Genomic DNA, 25,201 nt, shown 5'->3' on the forward strand with positions numbered 1-25,201 from the left:
CTACTTCATTGACCTGACCTCTCAGCTATTCTGAACACTAAACTCTGTACCATTGATATTTCAGAAGCATCTGTTAGGAAAGAAAAAAAAAAAAAAAAGCAAAAAAGTACAATGGTCTTCTGGATTCTAAATCCATACCTTGACTTCAACCTCTTCATTCAGTTGTTAACATGTCATCAAAAGGATTAGTGATGCTGCTGTCAGTTTCCTTAGTCTTGACCATAATTTTGCTGTTGCTCCAAAGAAAGTACGAGCATTAGATATATGCCACCATTCGTTCAACATCGAATGTGGCATTTAACTCCAGAAATAACTAACATTAGGCTTGATGTTGCCAACATCTCGATCTTTGTCTCCTAAAAGAAATTATCATCTTGCTAACTCAGTGCCCTCAAGAAACTATGCACGGATAACAGTATAATCACCACCAGCACTAATAAGGGGAGTGCTACTGTTATTCTTAATACCAATGAATACAATAGAAAAATGGACATCATTCTCAGAGACCACTCCACCTAGACCTTTAGATTATGATCCCACCAAATCTCAGATCAAAAAATTGAAACGTCTGTTCAAAGAAGTTTCTTCCTGGCCTCCTGAAATCACAATTCAAATCCTTAAAGTTCTCATCCTCCCCAGATATACAGATTACCAAAAATACACAAACCCAATCCCCCCCCCCACTCCTCCTCAAGACCTATCGTAGATACAACAGATTTCCCATGTTATAAATTAGCAAGACAGCAAGCTCTGTAACTCCCCCCTCACTACTCATAATACTTCCTATACAAAAAAACTATCCATTTTAAGACTTCTATTGAGAATTTATGTTAAATAATACAGGTATTTTGGTTAATTCTGACATCATCTCACTGCTCAAAAATATTTCCATAAATCATGCTAACACTTATAAAGTTTTTCCTCATGATATTATTGATCTGTTTTCCTTTGCTATCCATTCTGTATATTTCTCTCAGAAACACAAAATTTTTAAACAGATAAAGGTTATCTCTGTGGGCTCTCACCATCCCCACCACATATTTTATGGAATACAATAAACAAGCTCCTGACTCAGCCTCTTCCAAACCTTCTATCTGGTTAAGATATGTGGATGATGTGTTCTCCATTTGGCAGCATGGTCCAGATACGTTGGACTCTTTCCTCTCTCACCTCAATTAGTCTTCACCCTAGAATAGAGTTTACCATAGAAAAAAAAAACTAATAATAGTTTAGCTTTTCTAGATGCCTTGTTTAACATGCCTAAGAATGGTAACCTGTCCTTTTCAGTATACAGCAAGCCCACTAATACAGGCATTCACAAGCTTTCCCATCACCCCCCCCCACCTCTCAATAATATGGTAATCAAAAACTACTTATGGATTATGAAATGTCGCTGAATGTGAGTGGGTAGTGAGCAAATGATCATGGGTGTAGCTACAGCAGTAAGTGGAAATGACATTACAGGTGAGTGCTTGAACAGTAACTGTAAGACAGTGGGTGAAAGTGGCAGTGAATTAGCAACATTGAGTTGTAAGGCAGTGTGTGTGTGTGTAGATGGTGGCAAGTTAATGGCAGTGACAGGCAAGAGTGGGCATAGCTGGCAGCTAGTTAGCAACAATGAATGGTAAGACAGCAATGTGCAAGGTAGTGAAAATACATTGGCATAAATGGCAGTAAGAAAATAATTGAGGAGTTGTTAAAGATGAAGTAAGAGATTAAACATATGAGGAATGAACTCAGGAGAATTATGGATTTGATGGGAATGTGAAGAAGAATGGGACAAAAGATTTGAAAGAATTGAAATATGACTTGAGAGTAGCAATGTAGGGAGATTCAATGATTAGAGGTGTGGTGAGTGAAAGCTCCACAAGGTTTGTTTTGCAGCTAGAATGAGCAGGGTGATTGAAGCATTAAATACAAGGAGTATGCAAGCAAAATAGTTGGTAGTGGTCCCCATCTAGGGTGAACATGGAAGGAGCAAATAGTGACAGTGGTTTTGTAGCAGTACAGTTTAAATTGGAGGAGGACAACATGAATTGGCACAAATTATTTGACTGATGGTAACATGGAGAATGTAAAGATCGATTTCAGGAGAGTGAAAAATAACAGTGTGATAGGTAAGGTAGTCAGTGTGTTACCCAGGTATGATAATGGCGAGTTGAGAAGGCAAGCAAAGAATATTAATGGTATGTTGGCAGAGCTGAAATGTTTTACTTCTATAGGTTCTCAATTCACAATGCAGTTGATATTTTCAATGTTTTTGCCTATTTTCATTGTCTTTGTCTTTTTAATGCTGACCTTCATACCATATCTATTACAACAGTTATTCACTTTAGTCAGAGAATCTTGCAGACTTGTAGCAGATTTATGTAGAAGTATAACATCATCCGCATAAAGCAATGAGCTGACATTAACATCTTCAATTTTGATATCAGGTTTAATACCACTTTCCTTCATAATGCGATCCATAACAGAGGGGATAATGTACATCCTTGTCTGACACCAAATTTAATATCAAACCATCGTCCTGTACTTCCTTCAATTCTAACTGCTGACTTCTACAACTCAAATAAAGACTAAGTATTGCTTGATATAATGCTCCAATGACACTATATAACTGTAGTGCTTTGAATAGCTTTTCTCTTGGCCCCTTGTTATACATAACGGATTCCAGAAAATTATTTTTGAATCCTTATGTAGTTTATGTTTTTGCTATGTCTCTAAGTATTTCTTGATGGCTAGTGTAGCAGTTCTTAATAGCATGAAGGGCTGCTAAGGAATCTGTGAAAAATATAAATTCTTTTGGGTTTTGTTTATCCAAATGTTGCAGTGTTAATGGCTATTAATTCTGCATGGTTTGAGTTGCATCCAATACTGTTAGTTGTTTTTACTTCTATATTTTGAGAGCCATAGATGAGTATGCCACTCCCAGAATTGCCATTTGGATTTTTAGAGCCATCTGTGTAGATCTTTATTGAGTCAAGTCCATATTCCATTATTTTTGAAAGAGCTAATGATCTCAAGATTTCAGCATTTTCTAGGCTTTTTTTCTCATGTTTTCCTATTTCAATATTGACAACTATATTTTTCCCGTCTTGATTTGGAGGAAATGCTGGGTAGTTGGCTATTTTATTTGGACAATCCAAGGGAATTTTATTTTCCATGATTTCATGCATTGTTCATTTTTTCTTTATTCTGTTTTTGGTTGCCAATTTTTAAAAAGTTCACTTGTTCTATGATGTGCAAGGTTGGCTCTTTTTTTCTACAAATTTAGTAAGATGAGATAGTATAGCCAAGTGGAAAAACTTTCAATATCAATGTTACAATTACATTCCTCTTGTTTCAAATACTTCTAGCATTTATAAACATACACTCTAGCTCGTTACTGTTTCTATGACAAGTCCCACCAACTCCACTACGCTCTCCCCTGTCCATTCCTGTCTATCATCACTGATATTACACCCCTACCCTCTCCAGACTTAAATATCACCCTCACATCGTTTGACTGTCTTAATCCTTTCTTGCACACTCACACATCTACTCCTGAAACTATCATCTACACTTTTCATGCAGTCCCCCCCCCCCCTCCCACCGTTTCCCTGTCCACTCTGTGTTCCTTCTCTTTTTCTCTTCACTCACACCACTCACCTCTATTCACAAACTTGCCTACCTTACTCACCTGCACTTCCACAGCACCTCTTGCTTCCCAAGGTCTTACATCTACTTCACTCATTCTCTCTTGCAGCAACAGTTTCTACCACTGACTCACACCAAATCCATTCAAAAATATAGCCCATCTCTTTTATCTGCCTAGCCCTATCTGATTTCATACATTCACAAAATGAACTCCTTTCTCCTTGCACAGCTCTGCCAGCATACCATTCATAATCTTTGCTCATCTTCTTAACCATCATCATGCCTGGGCAACAACATACTGACTACCTTACCTACCACACTCTTATCTTTCACTCTCCTCAACAGCCTTATGACATCCCTCCTTACGTTCTTCTTGTTACCAGTCAAATCATTCGTGCTAACTATCACTACCAACTCTTTTCCTCACATACTCCTTTTATCCAATGCTTCAACCACCCTGCTCATTCTATGCCTGAAAAACAGACCTTGTACACCTTTTCAATCACCACACACACTGCAACTCTCAAATCATTTGATATTTCTTTCAAATTTTTTCGTCCCATTCTCCCTCAGATTCCCACGCAAATCCGTAATTCTCCTCAGTTCATTCTTCATACATTGGTGTATGAAGAATGAATACTGAAAAACTAATTCTAGTTATGAATTAGTTTTTCAGTGCTATATATGCAAATCGCATTTTCACTACTTTGCACATCTGCTGTCTTACCGCTCACCGCCACAAAATCGCTGCCATCACATGCTGTCTTACCAATCAACATCGCTAACTCATTGCTACTTTCGCCTGCCGTCTTACCGTTACTGCTCAACTCAAGCACTCAGTCATGCTGCACTTCTTACATATCCAAACTGTCTCATCTCTCCCATTTTTCCTCACACATAAATATCTTCAATCTCTCCCCAAGTATAGATACCGCATTCATAGCATCTCACCATTTTCAAAAAATCCATGCCACTTGCATTCATCTTTCATCCCCATCTTGTGTTTCACCGCCTATTTCACTCACGCTCAAAGCTATACACAAGCAACAAAAAAATAATAATAAATACAGAATTATAACTACACCGAAAGGCACTTAGCAATTACTACCATCATGCAGGAATACGTAAAAAAATTTCATCAGCTACAGCATAAAGTAACAGTCTCACACTTACAGGAAAAATCAAAAGCTTATATTGAAACATGCAACCTTTAACACCACACCGCATTACTAAAACATTACACAATTAAACACAAGTTTAATAATTCTAATATTTCATCTATGTAAGAAAGACATCTTCAGGAATACCATATTAAAACTGTGATAACACACAAAAAATAATGGTAAATATAAGACTGATTTTAAACCAAAATTTCTATGAGGAGTTCCCTGTGTGCTGCTGGCTAGACAGAGAGAAAAGCTTACCACCCGAAACGAAAATTTCCCAAATCTTGATGTGTGACAAATATGCTGCTGATTCTAAAAAAAACTTTCAAATTTGTATTTGCTGTGATGAAGCATAGTAGTTTTTTTTTTTTTCCCTCCATCTAATCCTCTGCAAGGTATATAAGACATAAGCTAGACCTGTGTGGTGGGTGTATTTCTTGCATTCAGTTAGGTGGAAATGAGCAGATTTCCCAGTTTGACCATAATATAAGTTGCAAGAACAAGGAACTTTGTAAATACCTGAAACAGAGAGAAGAGGAATATAGTGTATCTGTAGGGGAGTTAAAACCCTTATCAACACAGCCTACAACCAGGCTTCCCTCAACTCAATTTTCCTTCATTTGCCAAACCTTTCTGTCCAGGTCCCAATTCCCATTTCCTCACATTCCTGATATATACCCTCAAGGAGCATCAGGATATGATAGTACTACGTGAAAAATTACATCATTACGAACTTCCTAGCTACAATTTCCCTCTAAACCACTCTGTTACCAGTCAAGACTCCAACATTATCAGATCTCGTATTTCTATCTTCTAAGGCACTTTTTACTGTATCAATCCACCTATATCTTGGTCTACCTCTAGGTCTTTTTCCTACCAACCTGGCAGAGAACACTTGTTTTGCTAATCTTTCCTCTCCCATTCTGTTTAAGTGACCATACCACCTGAGATTAGGTCTGCTAACGTATTCCTGGATGCTGACAATGTCAAGTTCATTCCTAATATCCTCATTTTTAATATGATATTGCCATTGATGCCAATATCATATTAAAAATCTGTTCATGCCCCTAATCTTTTTAAGGACTTTCATATCTGCAGTCTCTAGTCTTTGGTCAAGCATTATACTTCTGACCCAGCTCTCAGATCCTTAAGTTAAAATTGGCCTGAATACTGTCTTGTATAGCTAATTTAGTATTTTGGCTAATTTCTCTCTTATTCCATATAAATTTATTCAGTTGACTTCCTACCATACCAGCTTTGTTGATTCTGTTGTCTATTTCCATATTTAATTTACCATCTCACTAAAAATCATGCCTAAGTAGCTGAAATGTTTGACTTGTTCTATAGTTTCTCCATTCACAATGCAGTTGATATTTTCAATGTTTCTGCCTATTTTCATCATCTTTGTCTTGTTATTGCTGACCTTCATACCATATTCAATTTATTGAATATGGTATGAATTTATTCAAGTTATTCAATTTAGTCAGGGAATCTTGCAGACTTGTAGCGGATTTATTTAGAAGTATAACATCATCTGCATAAAGCAACGTGCTGAGATTAACATCTCCAATTTTGATATCAGGATTTAATACCACTTTCCTTCATAATGTGATCCATATAGATAACAAATAACAGAGGGGATAATATATATCCTTGTTTGACACCAGATTTAACATTCACCCACCTCCCTGTACTTCCTTCAATTCTAACTTTATCTTTATTTGACTTACAACTCAAATAAAGATAAAGTGAAAATCTGATCCTGACAGCCTCTATTTTGGTCTGAATCCAGCTCAGAAATCCAACAGGTATTTGCCATTATTATTAGCTTTGCTCTTTTCTCCAAATTTTCCCAAAATGTTTTTGTATGCCTGACAATCATTTCCTACTCTTATTTAGATCCCCAACAAGGACCAATTTTTCCTTTTTCATTGTGTCAGGTGCTCTCGCTAAAGCCGCAAAAAATTCCTCCACTTCTACCTTAGTAGAACCTTCTTTGGGACATAGGCACAAACAAGTGATTGTCCAGTTCCCCATTCTCATATTTGTCCACATCACTCTACTTGAGACTGCCTGCCTTTGAAGAAGATTAGCCTCATATTTAGTATCGAATACTATGTCTACTCCTTCTTTTCCTTGATTGTCACTGCCTGAATATAACATTTTGTATTTATTGCTCAGAAAGATCTCACCAGTTTTTGCCTTTTTTTTGTTTCAGGCCCCCTTTATTATGTCAATCTGGTACTTATCCAATTCCTCAGCTAGCTCAATTTCTTTGCCATTCGGGCTTCTTATGTTGATAGTACTAATCTTGAACTCTTGTGATGGGTGGGTTTTAGGATTTGTTCCAGTAGCTGACTTTTTGCAATTTGCTCTGGTTTCCTGGTGAAAACAACAGGGGGTTGTTTAACTGGATGATGCCCCAGCCAGCATGAAATTCTGTCAATGTTGTACCATCATTTTTTTTTTTTATTTTGGTTTAAGCCAATAAGAATACAATTTGATTGGCTAAATCCCAAATTGCCAGCCCATCCATAACATCCAATCCTCACCACAAGGAGGTGAGGATTGGACGTTAGGTCAGAACCCTGATCAGTTCTCTGCATTCCTTTAAAGGCTATGTGGAGGTCTCCTCTCAGTTATGTAGCTTTGACCCTTAAGCACCCTGACTTAAGCACTCCCAACATATTGATTACAGTAATTATTACTACTCCCTGTATCCTGGGAACCTCAGAAAAATAGCCAGAACTTTAAATATAATCTCTGCACTGCTTTCAAATCTCATTTAAATCTAGCTGACCTTATCTGCTTGCCTCAGGATCCACTTCCTTCCCTTTCTGTTCCACGTGTTTACAAGGTTTCTTATGCTTATCATATAGTAACTTATCATATTATAATCAAACTAGATCTGCTAACATCCATCTAGGTGAACACAAGAAATATATCCATCAGCACAACTATGATCAGGCAGATCTAGTCAACATGCCTTGGATACCGTGCACAGGATTAGGTGTGAAGAAACTATTACCCTTCACCACAGTAAATACAAACTTGAAAGAATTTTTTTATATAATCAGCAGCAGATTAAAACAAACAGCCTGATTTAAACAGATATGGTTGTGTTAAGAGATGTGAGGAAATGGGGAACAGCTATTTTGTTAATTTTTTTGTGTATTTATTCACCTTTAGTTGAGTAAATGTATATGGAATATGAGAGAAATAATCCAAAATATTAAACTAGCAATATATAAAACAGTGTTCAAATGAAATTATTGATTTCCCAAGATTTGGGAAACTAATTCTTAGGCCTCCGGTCCAACAACAACCATGGAGAATCCTACTCATAGAACTTTAGGCTTTAAATAGTCTAATTTCTTCCACTTATTGGTTTATGTTTGCTACTACAATTCTTTGTGACAGAGATGAAATACTAGAACAATTAAACTTGTGTTTAATTAATCTACTATATCCATTCCATTAAACTTAATTATCAGTTAATTTGATGTAATATTAGACTGAAGACAAGGATACATGCTATCTGTTATTCTTCATCCATACAGATCACATAATGAAAGAAAGTGGCATTAAACAGAACATTAAAATTGGAGATATTAAACTCAGCTTGTGGAAATGATGATGTATTCCTGAATAAAAACAACTGGAGTTTAATATCTCCAGTGGATGTATTCTTCAATTTAATGATGGATAGCAAATAAATAAATAAACAAACTTCAGCAATTTAGACACAGTTTGTTACTGAAAAAGCAATTGAATATTGAAAGAGAGAATAAGGCAGGCAAGGTGGAGAGCTATTTGAGTAAATTTATATGGAATATGAGAGAAATAATCCAGTATGTTAAATTAGCAATATACACAACAGTATTCAAACCAAATTATTGATTTGAAAGTTGGGTTAAAACTGATAAAAACTCATCACCATCATCAGTGGCTCTAACAGGCACTTAAGTACCAATAGGCTTCCAAGGTTAGGATTACCTAACCAGAACTCCAGGATAAGGTGGTTAAACCACATATCTATGAGTATTCTTTGTTTGTAAATTGCACTTGTTCCATTGACAGTTTGCCCAGGATGAAAAACCCTTCCATAAGAGACCATCTAATTCACCTTCAGTTGAAAAGCCTTGATAAAGGTTCTTCTCATCCTAGACAGGATTCAAACCTAGGTCTTTCCAACCAAAGGGAATGCCTCAGAGGAATTCCCTCTGAACTAATCCCTAAGAGAGAACTTCTTACCATACTTGGAAGAACTTTTACACAAAAATATTGAAACCTCTGTCTATACCAACTGAGCTACGGAGGACACCACAAATGTTGATGTTCTCAAAAGTTTACAGGAATGAACAAACGGCATCAGTGACCAAATGTTATGTTAACATAACATTTTAATGAGGATAAAAAAATTAGGATACTCGAAAGTAACCTATCATCATGTACAAACAGAGCTAATTCTATGGTGATAGGGTCATTTAAACAGAATGGAAGGAAAACGCAAACAAAACAGGGGTTTGATACAAAGATGGAAGGAAAAGATTAAATGGAGAACTAAAGTTTAAGTGAAATGATGCTGTTGGAAGTGCCTTAGAAATACTACATTAATATCTGCCAGTATTGGCAACTTGATAAATAAGAGATCCATTTGGAAGAAAACTATTAATAATGAAAACTTAAATATGTACTCTCGCAGGGGCAGATCAGGGAGCGTACAGGAGAAAGGTGAACATGAAAGTTTTAAACTATGAAGGAAAATAAACAGTACATTAAAAAAGAATTTTCTTAAACTATCAAAGAAGCATAGAAGCTTATGTCTTCCAGTATTAAAATTCTTCTAGTTAAGCAATATAGCAAAAATCAATAACATATTATGGTATGAGGATAATTTGGTTATCATTAATGCCAATGCTACCAGTTCTGCTTTTCTCTTGTAAAAAGTATCTTGGCTCACCTACACTTACCCTCAGTAATACACATATCACCAGACAAGATTCTCTCTCTACCTGGGATATCATTTGCCTTATTTTCATACAAGACTACTTTTAACCCATCCAGCTACAAATTCTATACAAATCCCAACTCCACCCAAGGAATTCTCTATGCTCTCTAGAGGAGAGCAATTCTGCTCATACATGATTCCTTCTCTCAATCATTAACTTCAAATTTTCTCACATACACACAGTTTCTAGATAATTCATTGGACACTGCTCTAATAAACCAGCAACAACCACTGTTTGACTTTCAGTTGGGTCTGTTAAGACAAGAGTAGCAGCTGCCCAACATGTCTTTTTTAATATCACTGCTTAACACACCTACATCTCCTCTTCATTATTCCAGCTACCTATGTTGTCTGGAATAGCCTTTCTTGTGAAGTATGCCCCTAAATAACATCCCCTTCTTGTAAATGGATCCAATTAAAAATAAATAAATAAATAAATAAAACCCAAAACATCACTATGTTACCTCTAATTCTACTTCTAGAATTAATAAAGTTATCAGAATAGAAATGAAGATGGGAATGGAGATTTAGGGTTGCAGAGTATAAAATTCTTGATATGCAGATCTGTATAGTACAAGATTTGTTCAAATGACAAAGTGGGATGCAGGATACTGTCATCAACTGTTTGTATGTTTTGATTTTAATAGCACAAGGACAGTTATATATAAGGGGCATAAACAAAAAAAAAAAAGAGTATATAAAAACAAGTGTAAAAAATTTGCAAAAACATTAATAAAAAACAGGTTTTAAGCATACACTAAGTGGCCACTTTATCAAGAAGAGCATTTATTAATGAGTGGGTCCCCCTCTGCCTTAATAATGGCCTGTACTGATTCAACTAAGTGTCTAAAACGTTCCTCTGAGATGTTTGTCCATAGTGTCACAATGGCATCACTCAATTGCTGCAGATTGGATGGTGCACATTGCTACTGAGAACTATTCTTTCCACCTTTTCCAAGAGATGCTCTACTGGGTTAAGGTCTGGGGACTGAGCTGGCCACTGGAGGAGTAAAGGAAACTATGTCATGTTTCTTGAATCATTTCAACATGGTGCACTGTCTTGCTGGAAGTACCCATTTAACAATGGGTAAACTGCAACCACAAATGGATGAAGATGATCGGCGATGATGTTAAGATAGGCTGTAGCATTCAGGCAGTGTTCAACTGGTATCAGCAGACCTAATGTGTGCCAAAAAAACATGTCCCACAGCATTTTACTTTTGTCACTAACCTGAGCTGTTGCTGCTTGGTTGGAAAGGTCCACTGTCACATGTTGCCATACTCTGGTTGTGCCATCAGCTCAGACCAGGTGACATTTTTCCAGCCATAAGCTGTGCAATGTTGGTCATCGCATATCCACTGAAGCTGCATCTTCCTGTTTTTAGCTGACAGCATTAGGACCTGGGATGCTCACTCATCTGCTCATGTACTCAATCCATGACAGTGTGCATGAAACTGTGATCTAAGATAATGTCCTGACCACCACTGTTGTATTGAGTTGTGGCCTTCCTGACACATTTCACAATCCCTATCATTCATTCTCTGACCTTGTGCATCAATGAGCCATTTCATCAGCTCAGACCAAGCAACATTTTCCCCAGCTGTCAGCTGTGCAATGTTAGTGATCACATGTCCACTAAAGCTAAATCTTCCTGTTCTTAGCTGACAGCATTAGGAGGTGGGATGGTTGTCTGATCATGTACTCATTCCATGAGAGAGAACAAATTGTGTGATCTGAGATGATAACCACCACTGTTGTACTCAGCTGTGATTTGACTGGTTGTGGCCCCCTGTCACATTTACCTTGCCATTCATCTCTGACCTTGTGCATCAATGAGTTATTTCCTTCCGCTACCTTTGGCTTAAAGTTGTCTGGTTATTATGCTACTCCTGGTAGATCCTAAACAATGTGGTGCATGAAAGGCCCAGAATAGTAATGTTTGTGAGATAGTGGCACCAGCAATCATACCCCATTCAACGTGACATCTTTTGCCCATTCTGATGCATTAAACACAAAAACAGAACTGTTGGATACCCATCTGCCTGATTTATATAGTAAAGAGCCACATGATTCAACATCTTCAAGAACAGTCTATTTTCCAAAATGGGAAGGTTGGTTGGTTGGTTGATTTAAAGTTTACTGGTTTCAAGGACAGCAAAAGTCATAGTGAACCACACTACAGGTTACAGCATTATACAAGTAAAAATTTCATTTCTTTCTCATGTGAAGTGCTGGCACTCCATCAGAATGTGACAAATGTAGAGATGTGTGATGACAACATCTGTATGTTGCACACAAAGGAGGATCATCAGACCTCAAATAAATACGAAATGTGCGAGATGACTGTGACCTATGAGGAGCCAATCAAAAACAACTTCCTCTCTTCTGTTTCTACACTTAATCTCATGAAATTTGCTTTTCAGTATTTCCTGCCATAATAACTACCACTGGGCAATTATCTTTGATCTTATAACTTGTCTGCAGTCTGTATATGGTACTGTCAACCAGTACATAGAAAGTTGTATGAGCTATTCTAGCAGCCATCTGCAGTCTCATTTTCCTTAATTCCAATGTGAAGAGGAATCCGGCACAAGCAAACATCAAAATTAAGGGTCTTCATTTCATACAACAGTTGTAAAACATCACAAAGTACTGGTTGTGAATTGTGCATAGGAGAGGAGATAACCTTGTAAAGAACTCAATGAGTCTGCACCAATTACACACTTTTGGTAGCAGTTTTCTTTATAGACACAAGTGCAAGCTAAGCTAGCTGAAGATAGTAATGTTAGGAAACAGCCAACGGAGGTCTCAGATATTAAACCATAGATGGCAAGAAATTTGAATGGGCCACTCTGTATACATTAAACAATTGCAGGCAGACAGATGCTAGAGTATGAGACTTCTGTAATTGACAAAATGAGAGGTTGCAGGAGGGAATGCAAACTTGCCATGGAGGAATGCTGTTATGTTTGGTGCACATAATGTTGTCAACATTTATGCCAATAGATTCCATAATCTCTTTAACACTCATGCCAAAATGACAGAATGGCAGTCTCAGGTGTATGATATTGAGCCTTTCAATGTAGAGCAAAAAGACTACTCCATGTAGAATGCTCTGAAAGAGACCATTTCTAGGGCATAGTTAAAAGACAACAGTTTCCGTCTAAGTGACAGAGCTAGTTCATCTGCTTCAACATAGAAACTGAGTGGGCGATGTGCAAAAGGAACCACTAGCTATCTGTATACCCTAATGATGGATGGGATGCAACCACTGCAGGCTATTCTGTCTTGCAGAAGCATAGACTTAAGGCCCATAATCCAGCCTTCAAAGTATACGAGTACACGATAAAGATGACGGAATGAAGATTGCTTCGATGTTCAACTGTTCTGTGGTGCTGTAGGCAAAGAATTCATTTTTATGAATTCTTCACAAATGCCACACTATGTTATGTGCAAGCTGTGGAGTGTAGCATTTGTGAAGACCAAGGATATTAACTGACCACTTGATTCAGTTAATATCCTTGGTCTGCATGCTCCCCAGATCTCAACCCCATAGATTACATTTGGGACACAATAGGGAGATGCACTGCTGCTTGAAATTCCCGTTTAGAAAACAAACAAGCCCTTATCCTTACTCTGAAGGAGAAGTGGGTCAGTTTGTCTCTAACTCCCGAATCACTTAGTGCTAAGCATTGTATGATGAGAGCTGCAACGCAGTTCTGGGTGAATATATTCCATACCAGAATGTCTCTTCCCAGAGTTTCCTATAAACATTGTAGATTAATTCCTGAACTACATCCTTAGCAAATTTGTAACTTTTGCCAAATTTAATTTGTATAAAACTTATAATGCATTTTTTGTATAATATAATTTATTAGTATGCTAGCAATAAATTTATGTCCACATTTGGCTGTAGTCATGAAAATTTTTTCATATACAGGTAAAAATGTAGTTTGATCTTAGCTTTTGGACACCAGTGTAGATGAGTTGGGAGATGACCTTTGCTTAGTGTGAGACCACTGTCCCACTTATTGGAGGCCTGAAAAAGTTCCATGTTTGGCCTCTAGAGCAATATTTCCAGACTACATAAACATCAATAAAAGTAATCAAAATATAAAAAATTTTAGCCTAACATGATATTAATGTACCATAGCTTTTAACTCCCTCTCTCTCTCTCTCTCTCTCTATATATATATATATGTGCAAAAAATTTTTCATAGGTGCGAGTCGCATAAAAAAGTCCTAAACAAAACATGATATTCTTTTCCAACACATTTTAAATGCATGCTTAATACAACCTCTATAGTTAGTTCTAAATTCAACATTTTTCACTGTATATTTTTTTTTAATTCACGCACAAAAAAATTAAACAGTTTCAAATTTTAACACTGAAAAAACATACTGCTCCAGCCTTGGCTTGAACCACCTCTGTACCACCTTCTTGGATTCTTTTTGTAAGTGCATCTAATTGATCTTGAGGAAAGGAAACTGGAGGAGTAGTTTGAGATATCAGAGGGACTATGGTGACTCCTGAATGACCTCCAATTACAGGTATATTAATTACAGTTGGATCCAGTCCCTACCAAATACACATTTAAAATTACAAATAACCTTTATTCTATATAATAAAATGAGTAAATCAAAATAACGCAACATGTAGTTTCTATATAAGTATTACCATGTATGTCTAATCAAACTGTCAGATGAATTGTCAAAACTATGTTTTGATAATTATAATTATGCAATTTAAGTCCTTTGATGAACTTTCAAAAGTACTATATATATATATATATATACATAAATATAGATAAGACACTGGCAGACATAGTAAGAAAACAGTGCAAGACATTGAGGATTATGGGAAAAAATACAAAAACTCTACTGGCTGAAGTGGAGGATTGTAGGTCACAATGAATTTGAGAAAAGCCTCTCAGAAGTAGTGATAACTCATGATTAAGATTAATTGAAAGAAGACAGTGCAAAGAAATAATGAAACAGCTTTTAATAGTTCAAATAGTTTGTTTGTAACAGGCAAATTTGTATCCCAAAAGGCAAATCTTTTGGGATACAATATAAAAATTGTAATAATTAGGGATGTACCGAATATTCAATTTTGCTTCAGTATTCAGCCAATGTGACATGTTTTTCAAATATTCGGCTTTGGTACTAGAAAGATTCAGCCAGCTGAAGCAGAAAAATTTGTTACAAATCATAAACACAACCAATCGATAGGTATTTTCTTTTAGCCTATATTATGTGGTCTTAAGTTATATTATTAAGTATGAAAATTTGTCCAAAAATATTGAAAAATAATATAGTTTTGGACATGAATAATAAAAAACTATTTGGAAGTTTTAAGATTTATATGCAAACAAAATTTCTCAGTGAACAGTAAAACAGAAGTATACCTCTCTGATCAGTCATGTAAAAACCCAAGCATTGCAATGAATTTGTAAAACAAAACAAATGTGTGAGTCACTTGAAGAGACTGCTGCTGGAAGGTAGAGAAGTGAATAGAGAGAATGAATCAGATCGAGATGGGAGTGATATGGAAGAGCAGGAGAGTAAGACAGGAGAGATTGAAGAGGTAGATATGAATGGGGAAGTGAGTGGTATGAGTATAGAAAATGAGAAAATGGGTGTGCAAGAGGAGCAGGGAAACGGGGAGGCTCAGGGTGGACAGGGATACACAGAGTGAGAAAGGTGGATGCTCCAAGAGGAGGTGAGAGTATGTGTAGGCAGGAAAGGAATGGGATGACCAGGGATCAAGAGGAAACAGTTGGGATTGAAAAGGGTTCTAAAATGAAGAAGCAGAAAGGGAAATGGCCCCAGTCGGGCGTGGAGAGAGATCACATCGAGTGAGTGGTATCAGTGGAACTGGCTGTAGATCCAGAAATGAGCTGTTGTGTTTGTATACAAATGCTAGAAGTATAAGAAACAAGGCAGATGAAATGGTTGCACTAATTGCATCTGTTCACCCAAAGATTGTCGGAATAAGTGAGACATGGTTAGATGAGGATGACATCCTGACAGGAATAGAGATGGAAGGGTATGATGTGTTTCGTGAGGATAGAAGGGGTAAAGAGAGAGGGGAGTGCTATTGATGATAGAGAAAGAGTTATGTCCATACAAAGTAGAGATGCAAGATGGAAATAGTGGTTTTGAGGCAGTATGAAATCAAATACTTGGTGGGATGTCGTTATAGACCAGGTAATGTGGATGGTGGGGATAGTGAAATGTATAGTCAAATTAGCCAAGCAAATAAGTAAAGGGTGATTTTAATTATGTCAATATAGACTGGAATGATGAGATAGCAACTGGAAGTAAAGAAAATGAATTTCTTGAGTTTTTGAGGGATAACTACCTCAGACACTATGTAACAGAGGGCACACGAGGATTAAGGGGCTTGGATTTGGTCATCTCATCAGAGGATGTAATTATAAATGAGGTGTCAAATCATCCACCAATTGGTGAGGTGACCATGAGGTGATTACCTGGGTGGTTGCAAGCAGTGCGAGGACCCCTGTGAGAAAAGGGTATATGTGGAACTACAAGGGGGGTGATTATGAAGAGCTCAGGAGACAGCTTGCGGGTGTAGTGTGGAATGAGGAGTTAGCTGGAAAAGAGATCAATGCAGCTTGGGGGATTTTCAAAAACTATCTAGTAGATGTAATGTCTAAATGTATTCCAAAGGTGAGAAGGTTAAATAAGGTAGGTGTGAGATGGATGAATAAAGAGATTAAGCATGCGATACAGAGAAAAAGGGCATTGTGGAGGCAGCATAAGAGAAGTGGAAATAACCAATTTCATGAGGTCTACAAAGACCAGACAAGGAAGGTGACATGGTTGGTGAGAGTAGCTAAAGAGAGGTATGAACAGCAGTTAGCTAATGAAGCCAAAATGAATCCTAGGGAGTTCTTTTGATATGTAGCCGCCAAAAGAAAGAATAATTATGGAAGGATGACATTGATTGGAGAAAATGGTATAAAGACAGCTGTTGCAGAATGTGTGGTAGAGATACTTAATGAGCAGTTCATAAAGATCTTTCAATCTTGTGAATGTGACTTCATGGAGAGATTGAGAGCAGTTGATGATAGGGAGGAGAGACTGACTGTAAGTGAGCAAGAGGTGTTTGGGAAGTTGAGTAAACTAGATATAAATAAGGCTGTGAGACTTGATAAAATATAACCGCGTATTCTGAAGGAATGTGCCAGAGAGTTGACACCTGCCTTGACACATTTTTTTTAATACGAGTCTTGCACTTGGTCAAGTTCCTAAAGAGTGGAAGGAGGTCAAGATTATGCCACTTCATAAAGGAGATGATCGAACTCAAGCATCAAACTATAGGGCTATCTGTGTGTCAGGTATTGTGGTTAAGTTGTTGGAGAAGCTTGTGAGAACTAGGATCCAGAGTTGGGTTGACAACAATGGTCTTATCTTTGATGGACAGCATGGATTTGCTAAAGGGAGGTCATGTTTTAGTAATCTGCTTACTTATTACAATAAAATGACTGCTTCCTTGGACAGAGGAGAAGGACACAGAGTAATATACTTGGATTTCGTAAAGGCTTTTGATAGAGTACCTCATGATAAGTTGACAGTCAAACTAGAGCAGATGGGGTTGGATATTAGATTAGTGCATTGGATTGGAGACTGGCTATCTAATAGGAATAACAAGTTGTGTATGGGGATGCGATATCGAGGAAAAGGAAAGTCACTAGTGGAGTACCTCAAGGGTCTGTTTTAGGGCTATTACTGTTTAACTTGTATATTAATGATATTGGCGAAGATTTGGATGGAGATATTCAGTTGTTTGCAGATGATGCAAAGTTGGGACGAACCATAAAGAGTAGTAAAGATGTTGTGGCATTACAGGAAGACTTGAATAGACAGTGATTGGGCAAGGAAATGGGAATGTGAGTTCAATGTTGCAAAATGTAAGGTTTTAAAATTTGGAAAACAAAGATGGGATGCAGAATTTATGCTTGGTGAGAATGTATTGTTGGAGGTAGAGGAAATAAGAGATCTGGGGGTGATGATAGTGAATAAGGATCTAAAATTTAGGGACACATCGCCTAAATTGAGAAGACAACACAAAGGCTTCTGGGAATGATGCGGATGACACTGACGTGTAGAAGTAGGGAGATTCTTGTTCCTTTGTATAAGGCTTTGATTAGGCCACACATGGACTATTGTGCCCAGATTTGGTCACTGGGTTTTCAGAAGGATGAAAAGATGTTGGAAAAGGTCCAAAGGTAGTTTCTGACTGACTAAGGTAATTTCTGACCTCTGGAATGTTGAGTATGAGGAAAGATTGAGAAGATGTAATTTGCAGAGTCTGGTGGACAGGAGGAAGAGGGGACATATGATAGAGACCTACAAGTTAGTAAGGGGTTGTTATAGGATCAATGGTGGAGAAGTTCTACAGAGAATAGTGGGAGATCAGGGGAGAACCAGAGGTAATCCCTGGAAACTGTATAAAGAGGGTGTGAGAGGTGGTTTTTTTCGTGCAGATTGTGAATGATTGAAATGCCTTTCCTGAGAGAGTGTGGTGTCTGCAAGGAGTTTGAGTATGTTTAAGGCAATCTATGATGAGATGTGTGTGATAAAAGGACCTCCCAGATGAGTCTTTGACTCCATGAGGTCTTGGGGTAATAATAATAATAATAATGAAACTGAAATATCAGACCACAAAATCTAAGATATATATACAGCAATCCCTCGATTAATGTGCCCCTGATTAGTGCACCGATATACATCTTAAAAATAAATGTTACAGATTTTAAAACTTTTTGATCTACACATTTTTTATGGCTAACTATTTTAAAAAATCACTCACCAGGATGAAATAATTTAATTACCGATTTGAAACATTTTATAGTTATTTTTTAATGGCATACTACACTATTTCCATGTATGCTATGTTCCAAATTTACCACCAAAATTTATGTTGTCTGTTTTACATAGCATTTTGCTGATCATATCTCGTGCTTTTCCGTACTTTTTTATTTTAAATTTTTTCATAACCTTTAATCATGAGTAAAAGAATTAGTGAGCTAAAAACAGAAGTGTGAAAATTATTTGAAAAGTAATCTGATTGGAAGAAAAACTTGAAATAATAAAGAAAAATTAACAAGGCGAGTCCAGAGCAAAGATAGGACAAGAACACAAAAATGGGTGAATCAACTGCTGAATACAAAGGTAAAGGCTGTTTGAAGTTCATCATGCATGCACTGAAAATGTGGAAGCACATTCTTCCACATTGTGTAAATGATTTTAGAGGCTTTTCAAATGAATCTAAGTTAATTAAATCTCATTCTGAGAAGTTGAGTGATTCTTTTAATCACTGATGAAATTTAATCACTGTCAAGCCCAAAGAGGTTTCACAGAAACAATTTGAAAATAGTTTTCGTACAATTGAAGTTTTTAAGCAGCAATGCTTAGAGACTGACCCTCGTGAAAAGAGAACCAGTAAAATTTGCAGAAGAGGCAATAGGGCCATACCATCAGTTGCATGAAAAAAAGAAACAGAATGCCAGACAAACTACGTTAGCTCAACTCTTTGTTAAGAAGCAGAATAATAAATTTATATTCTGGATATGTTTTATTGTCTTTCAGCTACATGCTTTTCCTTTAACTAGGCCCTGCGACATATCCTAATTCTTTTATAAAAAAATTAAGGATCAAAAAAGAAATCTGAAGAACGAATTATACATTTCCCCATAGGTTATTATATTCGATTAATGCGCCTGTTTTAAAGAATGCATTAGGCGCACTAATCAAGGGATTGCTGTATATATATATATATATATACACACACACACACACACACACACACACTAGGGGTGCTCCCCAAGTTCCGGACTGGTAAGCCGGTAAGACAAAAAACGTGACATGAAAACATCATTCAAGGCTAATAAGGTAAACTTATTCCACCATTACAATTTCCCAGAGAAAATTGCTTTGAGCACTAGCTAGCAGCATATTCAACAAGTTTTCTGAAAGTGGAAATATTTATGAAGAAACCAGACAGACTACTCCCAAAAACTCTAAAAAAATTCTTCTTCCTAGATCATAATTTATTGAGAATTTCTTTTAATTATTAAAATCAGAACTCCCTGGTGGACACAGGAAGTTAAAGAGGCAGTGAAGGAAAAGAAGAAAGCATATCAAAAGTTCCTGGCAAATAAGTCTGCTTGTGTTCTTAGAGAATACAGAGACAAACGTAAGAAAGCTAAACAGTGTGTAAAACTAGCCAAACAAAAGTCATGGGAATACTTTGGTAAGAACATAGGAAATAAATATCAAGAAGGTGGCAAGATATTCTGGAGGTTGTTGAAGAAGCTCAGAAATGAGGAAAGAGTGCTGTAAAAGGAATTAGAGATGACAAAGGTGATATGAAAACTGGAGAAAAAGATATCCTTGAAGTATGGAGTAATTACTTCGAAATATTGTTAAATGAAACTAGCAGTGATGACAGCACAGTGATAAAAAAACGCTGATCAGGCATGCAATCAGGAATACATATCCATGCTTGAAGTAGAAAAAGCCACCAAAAGTCTAAAATGTGGAAAGGCAGCTGGAGTAGATGATATCAGACCAGAAATAAATAAATCCGGTACAAGCTTGCAAGATTCCCTGACTAAATTGAAAAACTGTTGTGATAGATATGGTATGAAGGTCAGCAATAACAAGACAAAGATAATGAAAATAGGCAGAAACAATGAAAATATCAGCTGCATTGTGAATGGAGACCTATACAACAAGTAAAACATTTCAGCTACTTAGGCATGATTTTTAATAAAGATGGTAAATTAATTATGGAAATAGATAACAGAATTAACAAAGCTGTTTAGTAGGAAGTTAACTGAATAAATTTATATGGAATAAGAAAAATTAGTCAAAACACTAAATTAGCTGTATATAAAACAATGAAAGAGTTTGAGAACAAGAAACAAAACTTGGAGATTTTGGAAGTTTGTTCAAACCAATTTTAACTTATGAATCTGAGAGCTGGGTCAGAAGTAAAACACTTGACCAAAGACTAGAGACAACAGATATGAGAGTCCTGAGGAAAATTATGGGCATAAACAGATGACATCAATGGCGATATCATATTAAAAACGAGGACATTAGGAAAGAACTTGACATCGTGAGCATCCAGGAATGCATTAGCAGAGCTAATCTCAGGTGGTATGGTCACTTAAACAGAATGGGCGAGGAAAGATTAGCCAAACAAGTGTTTGAAATATTGCATTCGAAATGGTTGGCAGGAAAAAGACCCAGAGGAAGACCAAGATATAGGTGAATTGATATGGCAAAAAGTGCCTTAGAAGATAGATATATAAATATAAGATCTGACAATGTTGTAGCTTTGACAGGTAACAGATTGATTTCGCAGAAAATTGTAGGTAGGAAGTTAGTAATGATGTAAATTTTTCATGTAGTACTATCATATCCTGTACACCCCTTGAGGGTAAATGTCAGGAATTTGGTGATGATGATGAATCCATAATTATTCTTTATATTTTACAATTTAAAATAAATGTTCTGTTAATATTTTTATTTTGTACCTGAGAGAAATAAGTGCAATAGAAATAGGTGATATTAAACCCTCATCCTTATTTCATAGCTTTCAACAAAATCACTAGTCTGACAGCTGTTTATTTTCATTACAAACCAGGCTTCACGCCAAATTTCGAAAATTTAAAGAGCTAGAAACAGAAATAAGGAAAAAGATCCATCCTTATTTTCATAGCCAAAGAAAGTTTCCAAAAATTGACCAGAAATTTCATAAGATTGCAACACTGTCAAAGAGTTAAATTCATTATAAGTGAACTCCCTGTAGGTGCATAATAAGATCAAGTATAGAGCTAAGCTTAAATTTTTCAAAATTAAAAGAAATAGAAGCAATTATGAATCCATCCATATTTTAAAGCTAAATGTAGAGAGAAACTTTTTTTTTAGCATCTTTCTTTTTTTCAGTATTTCACTTATGCCAAACTGAATCCTCTCAGCTCTATACTTTAATATTTGACAGTTATTAGATTTACGAAAGCACAGATTTTATTTTCTCTTTTTTATCAAAGAAGAGACTAAATGCTATGTAAAATAAACAGAAATAACAGTTAATAAAGGTTCATGCTTATTTTATAGCCAAATATATATAAACCTGAAAAGTTTCAAATAAAGAGCAGGAAGCTCATGAGAATACAATCCTTGTCATCAGAGTTGTTTTCTGCACTACTTAAGAGAAAGTGTGTTCAGAGTATATGTTATTTATTTTTCAATGGTACTGATGACAACACAGAACGATAAGAAAATAATATTTATTAATTTATTTGCTGATATTTCGCTGGTATTATATCCAGCATCTTCAGAGCACAGACAGTTTGTCACAGTATGAGAAACAACAATTTGATATAACAGTGGGACTAGTTTAAAAAATTGAAACAGACAACACAAGGAACTAAGTCCTAATTAAACTCCATCTATGTTGGAAAAAAAGAGAAAATAAATAAACAAAAGAAAGCAGATACGCTAACCACCACTGGCTGGCCAAGTGGTTATACACTCTCCAGCCAAAAGGCCATGGTTTCGAATCTAATCTTGGGCTTGGATGTTTGTGATTGTCTGTGAAAATACTAGTGGTGGACAGTAGATGGCGTTGGTGTGGTTGGGATAGTTATAGAGCAGATGCCCTCCCTCGATGAGTCATTAGACTCCCTGGAGGTGTCAGGTAATAATAATAATAACAATAATAATATTAATTAGATCTCAAAATGACTATTTCCCTGATTTTTGGTAAATTTATACATCCATACTTGTTGAGATTTGAAGTATGTTTTAAAGCTTCTGTTGATTCCAAAAACAATCTCTCTGATTTATAAAGACTTCTATGTAGCACTTTTGTTTTCTTCCAATTGATCCCGTGTGAAGTGGTATCCAAGGCATTGTCTGCTAAACACAACTTGCCATAACAATAGTGCTGGATATCAACAGTTCTTCCTGTCTGTCCATAGTAATCGCGGTCACAAGAACAGGGCACTTCATAAACTCCTGGATGTGATAAAGATAGTTTGTCCTTAGATGAATGGATGAGAGTTGCCAATTCAACATACAGTTTAAATATGGTGCATAGCTAATATTCACTGAGGACTCTAGATATCTTTTCAGATGTGCCTTGAATGTATGGAATGCTAACAGTTTCGCTGCAGTCTTGTGTGTAAGCAATGGAGGGGATTTCTGGGGAGCATTTAGTATTTTTTCTATCCGATGGAGTTATAGCCATTGGCTAAGAAGGTGAGTGAGTTCAGCAATAAGAGCATTCATTGGAACAAATAGGATGATGGTGTGACTATTTGTGCAAATATCTCCCTGTATGTGTGGGTGTTCTATATACAGAAAAAGATAAGGAACTATCTGGAAGCCATGTGATTAGTGTATCCAGTAAGGGCAGACAGTCATTAGCTTCCAACCCAATGCACTAAAATCCACTTCATTGTGAAGTGGATTTTAGTGCACTGGATCAGAGATTGGCTATTTGACAGGTATCAGCAAGTTGTGTATGGGGGAGCAATATCCCGGAAGAGGAAAGTCGCTAGTGCTGTGCTTCAGGTGTCTGTTTTAGGGCTATTGCTATTTAACGTGTATGTTAATGATATTGGCGAAGATTTGGATGGGGATATTCTGTGATATCCCCATCCAAATGTCGAAACTTTGCATCATCTGGATATTGCAGATGAAGTTTCAACAAACTATGAAGAGTAGAGAAGATGTTGTGGCCTTACAAGAAGACTTGAATAGATTGAGAGAATGGGGATGCCAGTTCAGTGTTGCAAAATGTAAGGTTTTAAAATTTGGGCAACAAAGATGGGATGTAGAATTTAATCTACATCCCATCTTTGGATAAGGATTTCAAATTTAGGGGACACATTGGAAAAATTGTGAGGTCAACACAACTAATTCTGGGAATGATGCAGAGGACAATGACTTGAAGTAAGGGGCTTCTTGTTCCATTGTATAACGCTCTGATTAGGCCACACATGGACTACTGTGAATAGATTTGGTCACCTGGTTTTCGAAAGGATGAAGAGATGTTGGAAAGGGTTCAAAGGCAACCGACTAAGGTAGTTTCTGATCTCTGGAATGTTGAATATGAGGAAGGGTTGAGAAGATGCAATTTACAAAGTCTAGTGGATAGGCAGAACAGGTGTGATATGATAGAGATGTACAAGTTGATATAGGATCAATATTGAAAAGGTTTTTCATAAAATGGTAGGAGAACAAGAGGTCATCCCTGGAAGATGTATACACACATCTTTACTGCTTTAGAAAATTTGCGTTTATATAAATTGTTTATTTTTTGCACCCAATGACTGCATTATAAACAATTGTTACCACATATTTTCTGCAAATGAAAATTTGCAGAAAATATGTGGTAAAAGCCTCAAAAGACTGAATTATAAGTTCTGATAATATTGGAATCTTGACAGATAAGATTAATTTGGAGGAAAATTGTTGATCAGAAGTTAGTAACGGTGTAACTTTTTCATGTAGTACTATCAATAATTATCCTGTACATCCTCAGGGGGTGTACAGGCTAATTATGTACTGTATTTAATGAAACAATAAAACTACTTGTTTTCTTACTTCTGCTGTATAGTGTCTCTCTGGAGATGCTTCCCCCCCCATGGAAAAAAGAACATTTTAAAGAAGTGCATTGTATATGCCAATCTCCAACAAAACACTATCATATGCAAGATATCAATATCGATTATTGATTGGAAAGAAGATTCGCTAAAAAAAAAAATTTTTTTTTTTTTAAATGTTATAAACATCAGATTCATGAAAGGGTGGATAATTTTGATGATGATTGGAAATTATGTATGTTACTATGCAAAAAGTGCATACTTTGAATAAACGAAAATTCTTAGTAAACAAAGCAAAATGCAAATTATTATTATTATTGTTCCGGGCAACTCCAAGGAGTCAACAGACTCTTCGAGGGAGGCCCTAACATCATGTCAAGAACAACTATTCGACATTCACACAGTATCTATCATACCTTGCCTTGAACTCATTCACGGTCGTAGCACCCACAACAGACTCTGGAAGCTTATTCCACTCATTCACCACTCTCCAAGTAAAAAACCTAGCTCTTAACACCCTTGTCAACCACGATCTTGCCCAGCTTCCATGCATGGCCTCTAGTCCTCCCACCACCAGTCATATTTTCAAAAATATCTTCTGGATCAATCTTATAGAAACCCTTCAGTAATTTGAATGTCTCAATCATATCACCCCTCCTTCGCCTATCGACCAATTTCTGTAACCCACAAATCTTCAACCTATTCTCATAAGGTTCATTCCACAGACCTGCTATCA

At 36.5% G+C, this 25,201-nt stretch overlaps 1 protein-coding gene across 1 annotated transcript in view; it reads right to left on the reverse strand.

Moving 5' to 3' along the window:
* Mdh2 (malate dehydrogenase 2) overlaps positions 1–25,201 on the reverse strand; it is a 137,747-nt gene that overhangs the window by 35,722 nt on the left and 76,824 nt on the right. Inside the window, exon 5 of the mRNA XM_090406025.1 lies at positions 14,217–14,393. Coding sequence (XP_090262151.1) covers positions 14,217–14,393 — 177 coding nt within the window. The remainder of the gene's footprint in view (positions 1–14,216; positions 14,394–25,201) is intronic.

This window comes from Typopeltis vanoorti, chromosome 16 (genome assembly GCF_054136105.1).
Source record: "Typopeltis vanoorti isolate ZY-2024b chromosome 16, IOZ_Tvanoo_1.0, whole genome shotgun sequence".
In the NCBI taxonomy this organism is placed as follows: domain Eukaryota; kingdom Metazoa; phylum Arthropoda; class Arachnida; order Uropygi; family Thelyphonidae; genus Typopeltis; species Typopeltis vanoorti.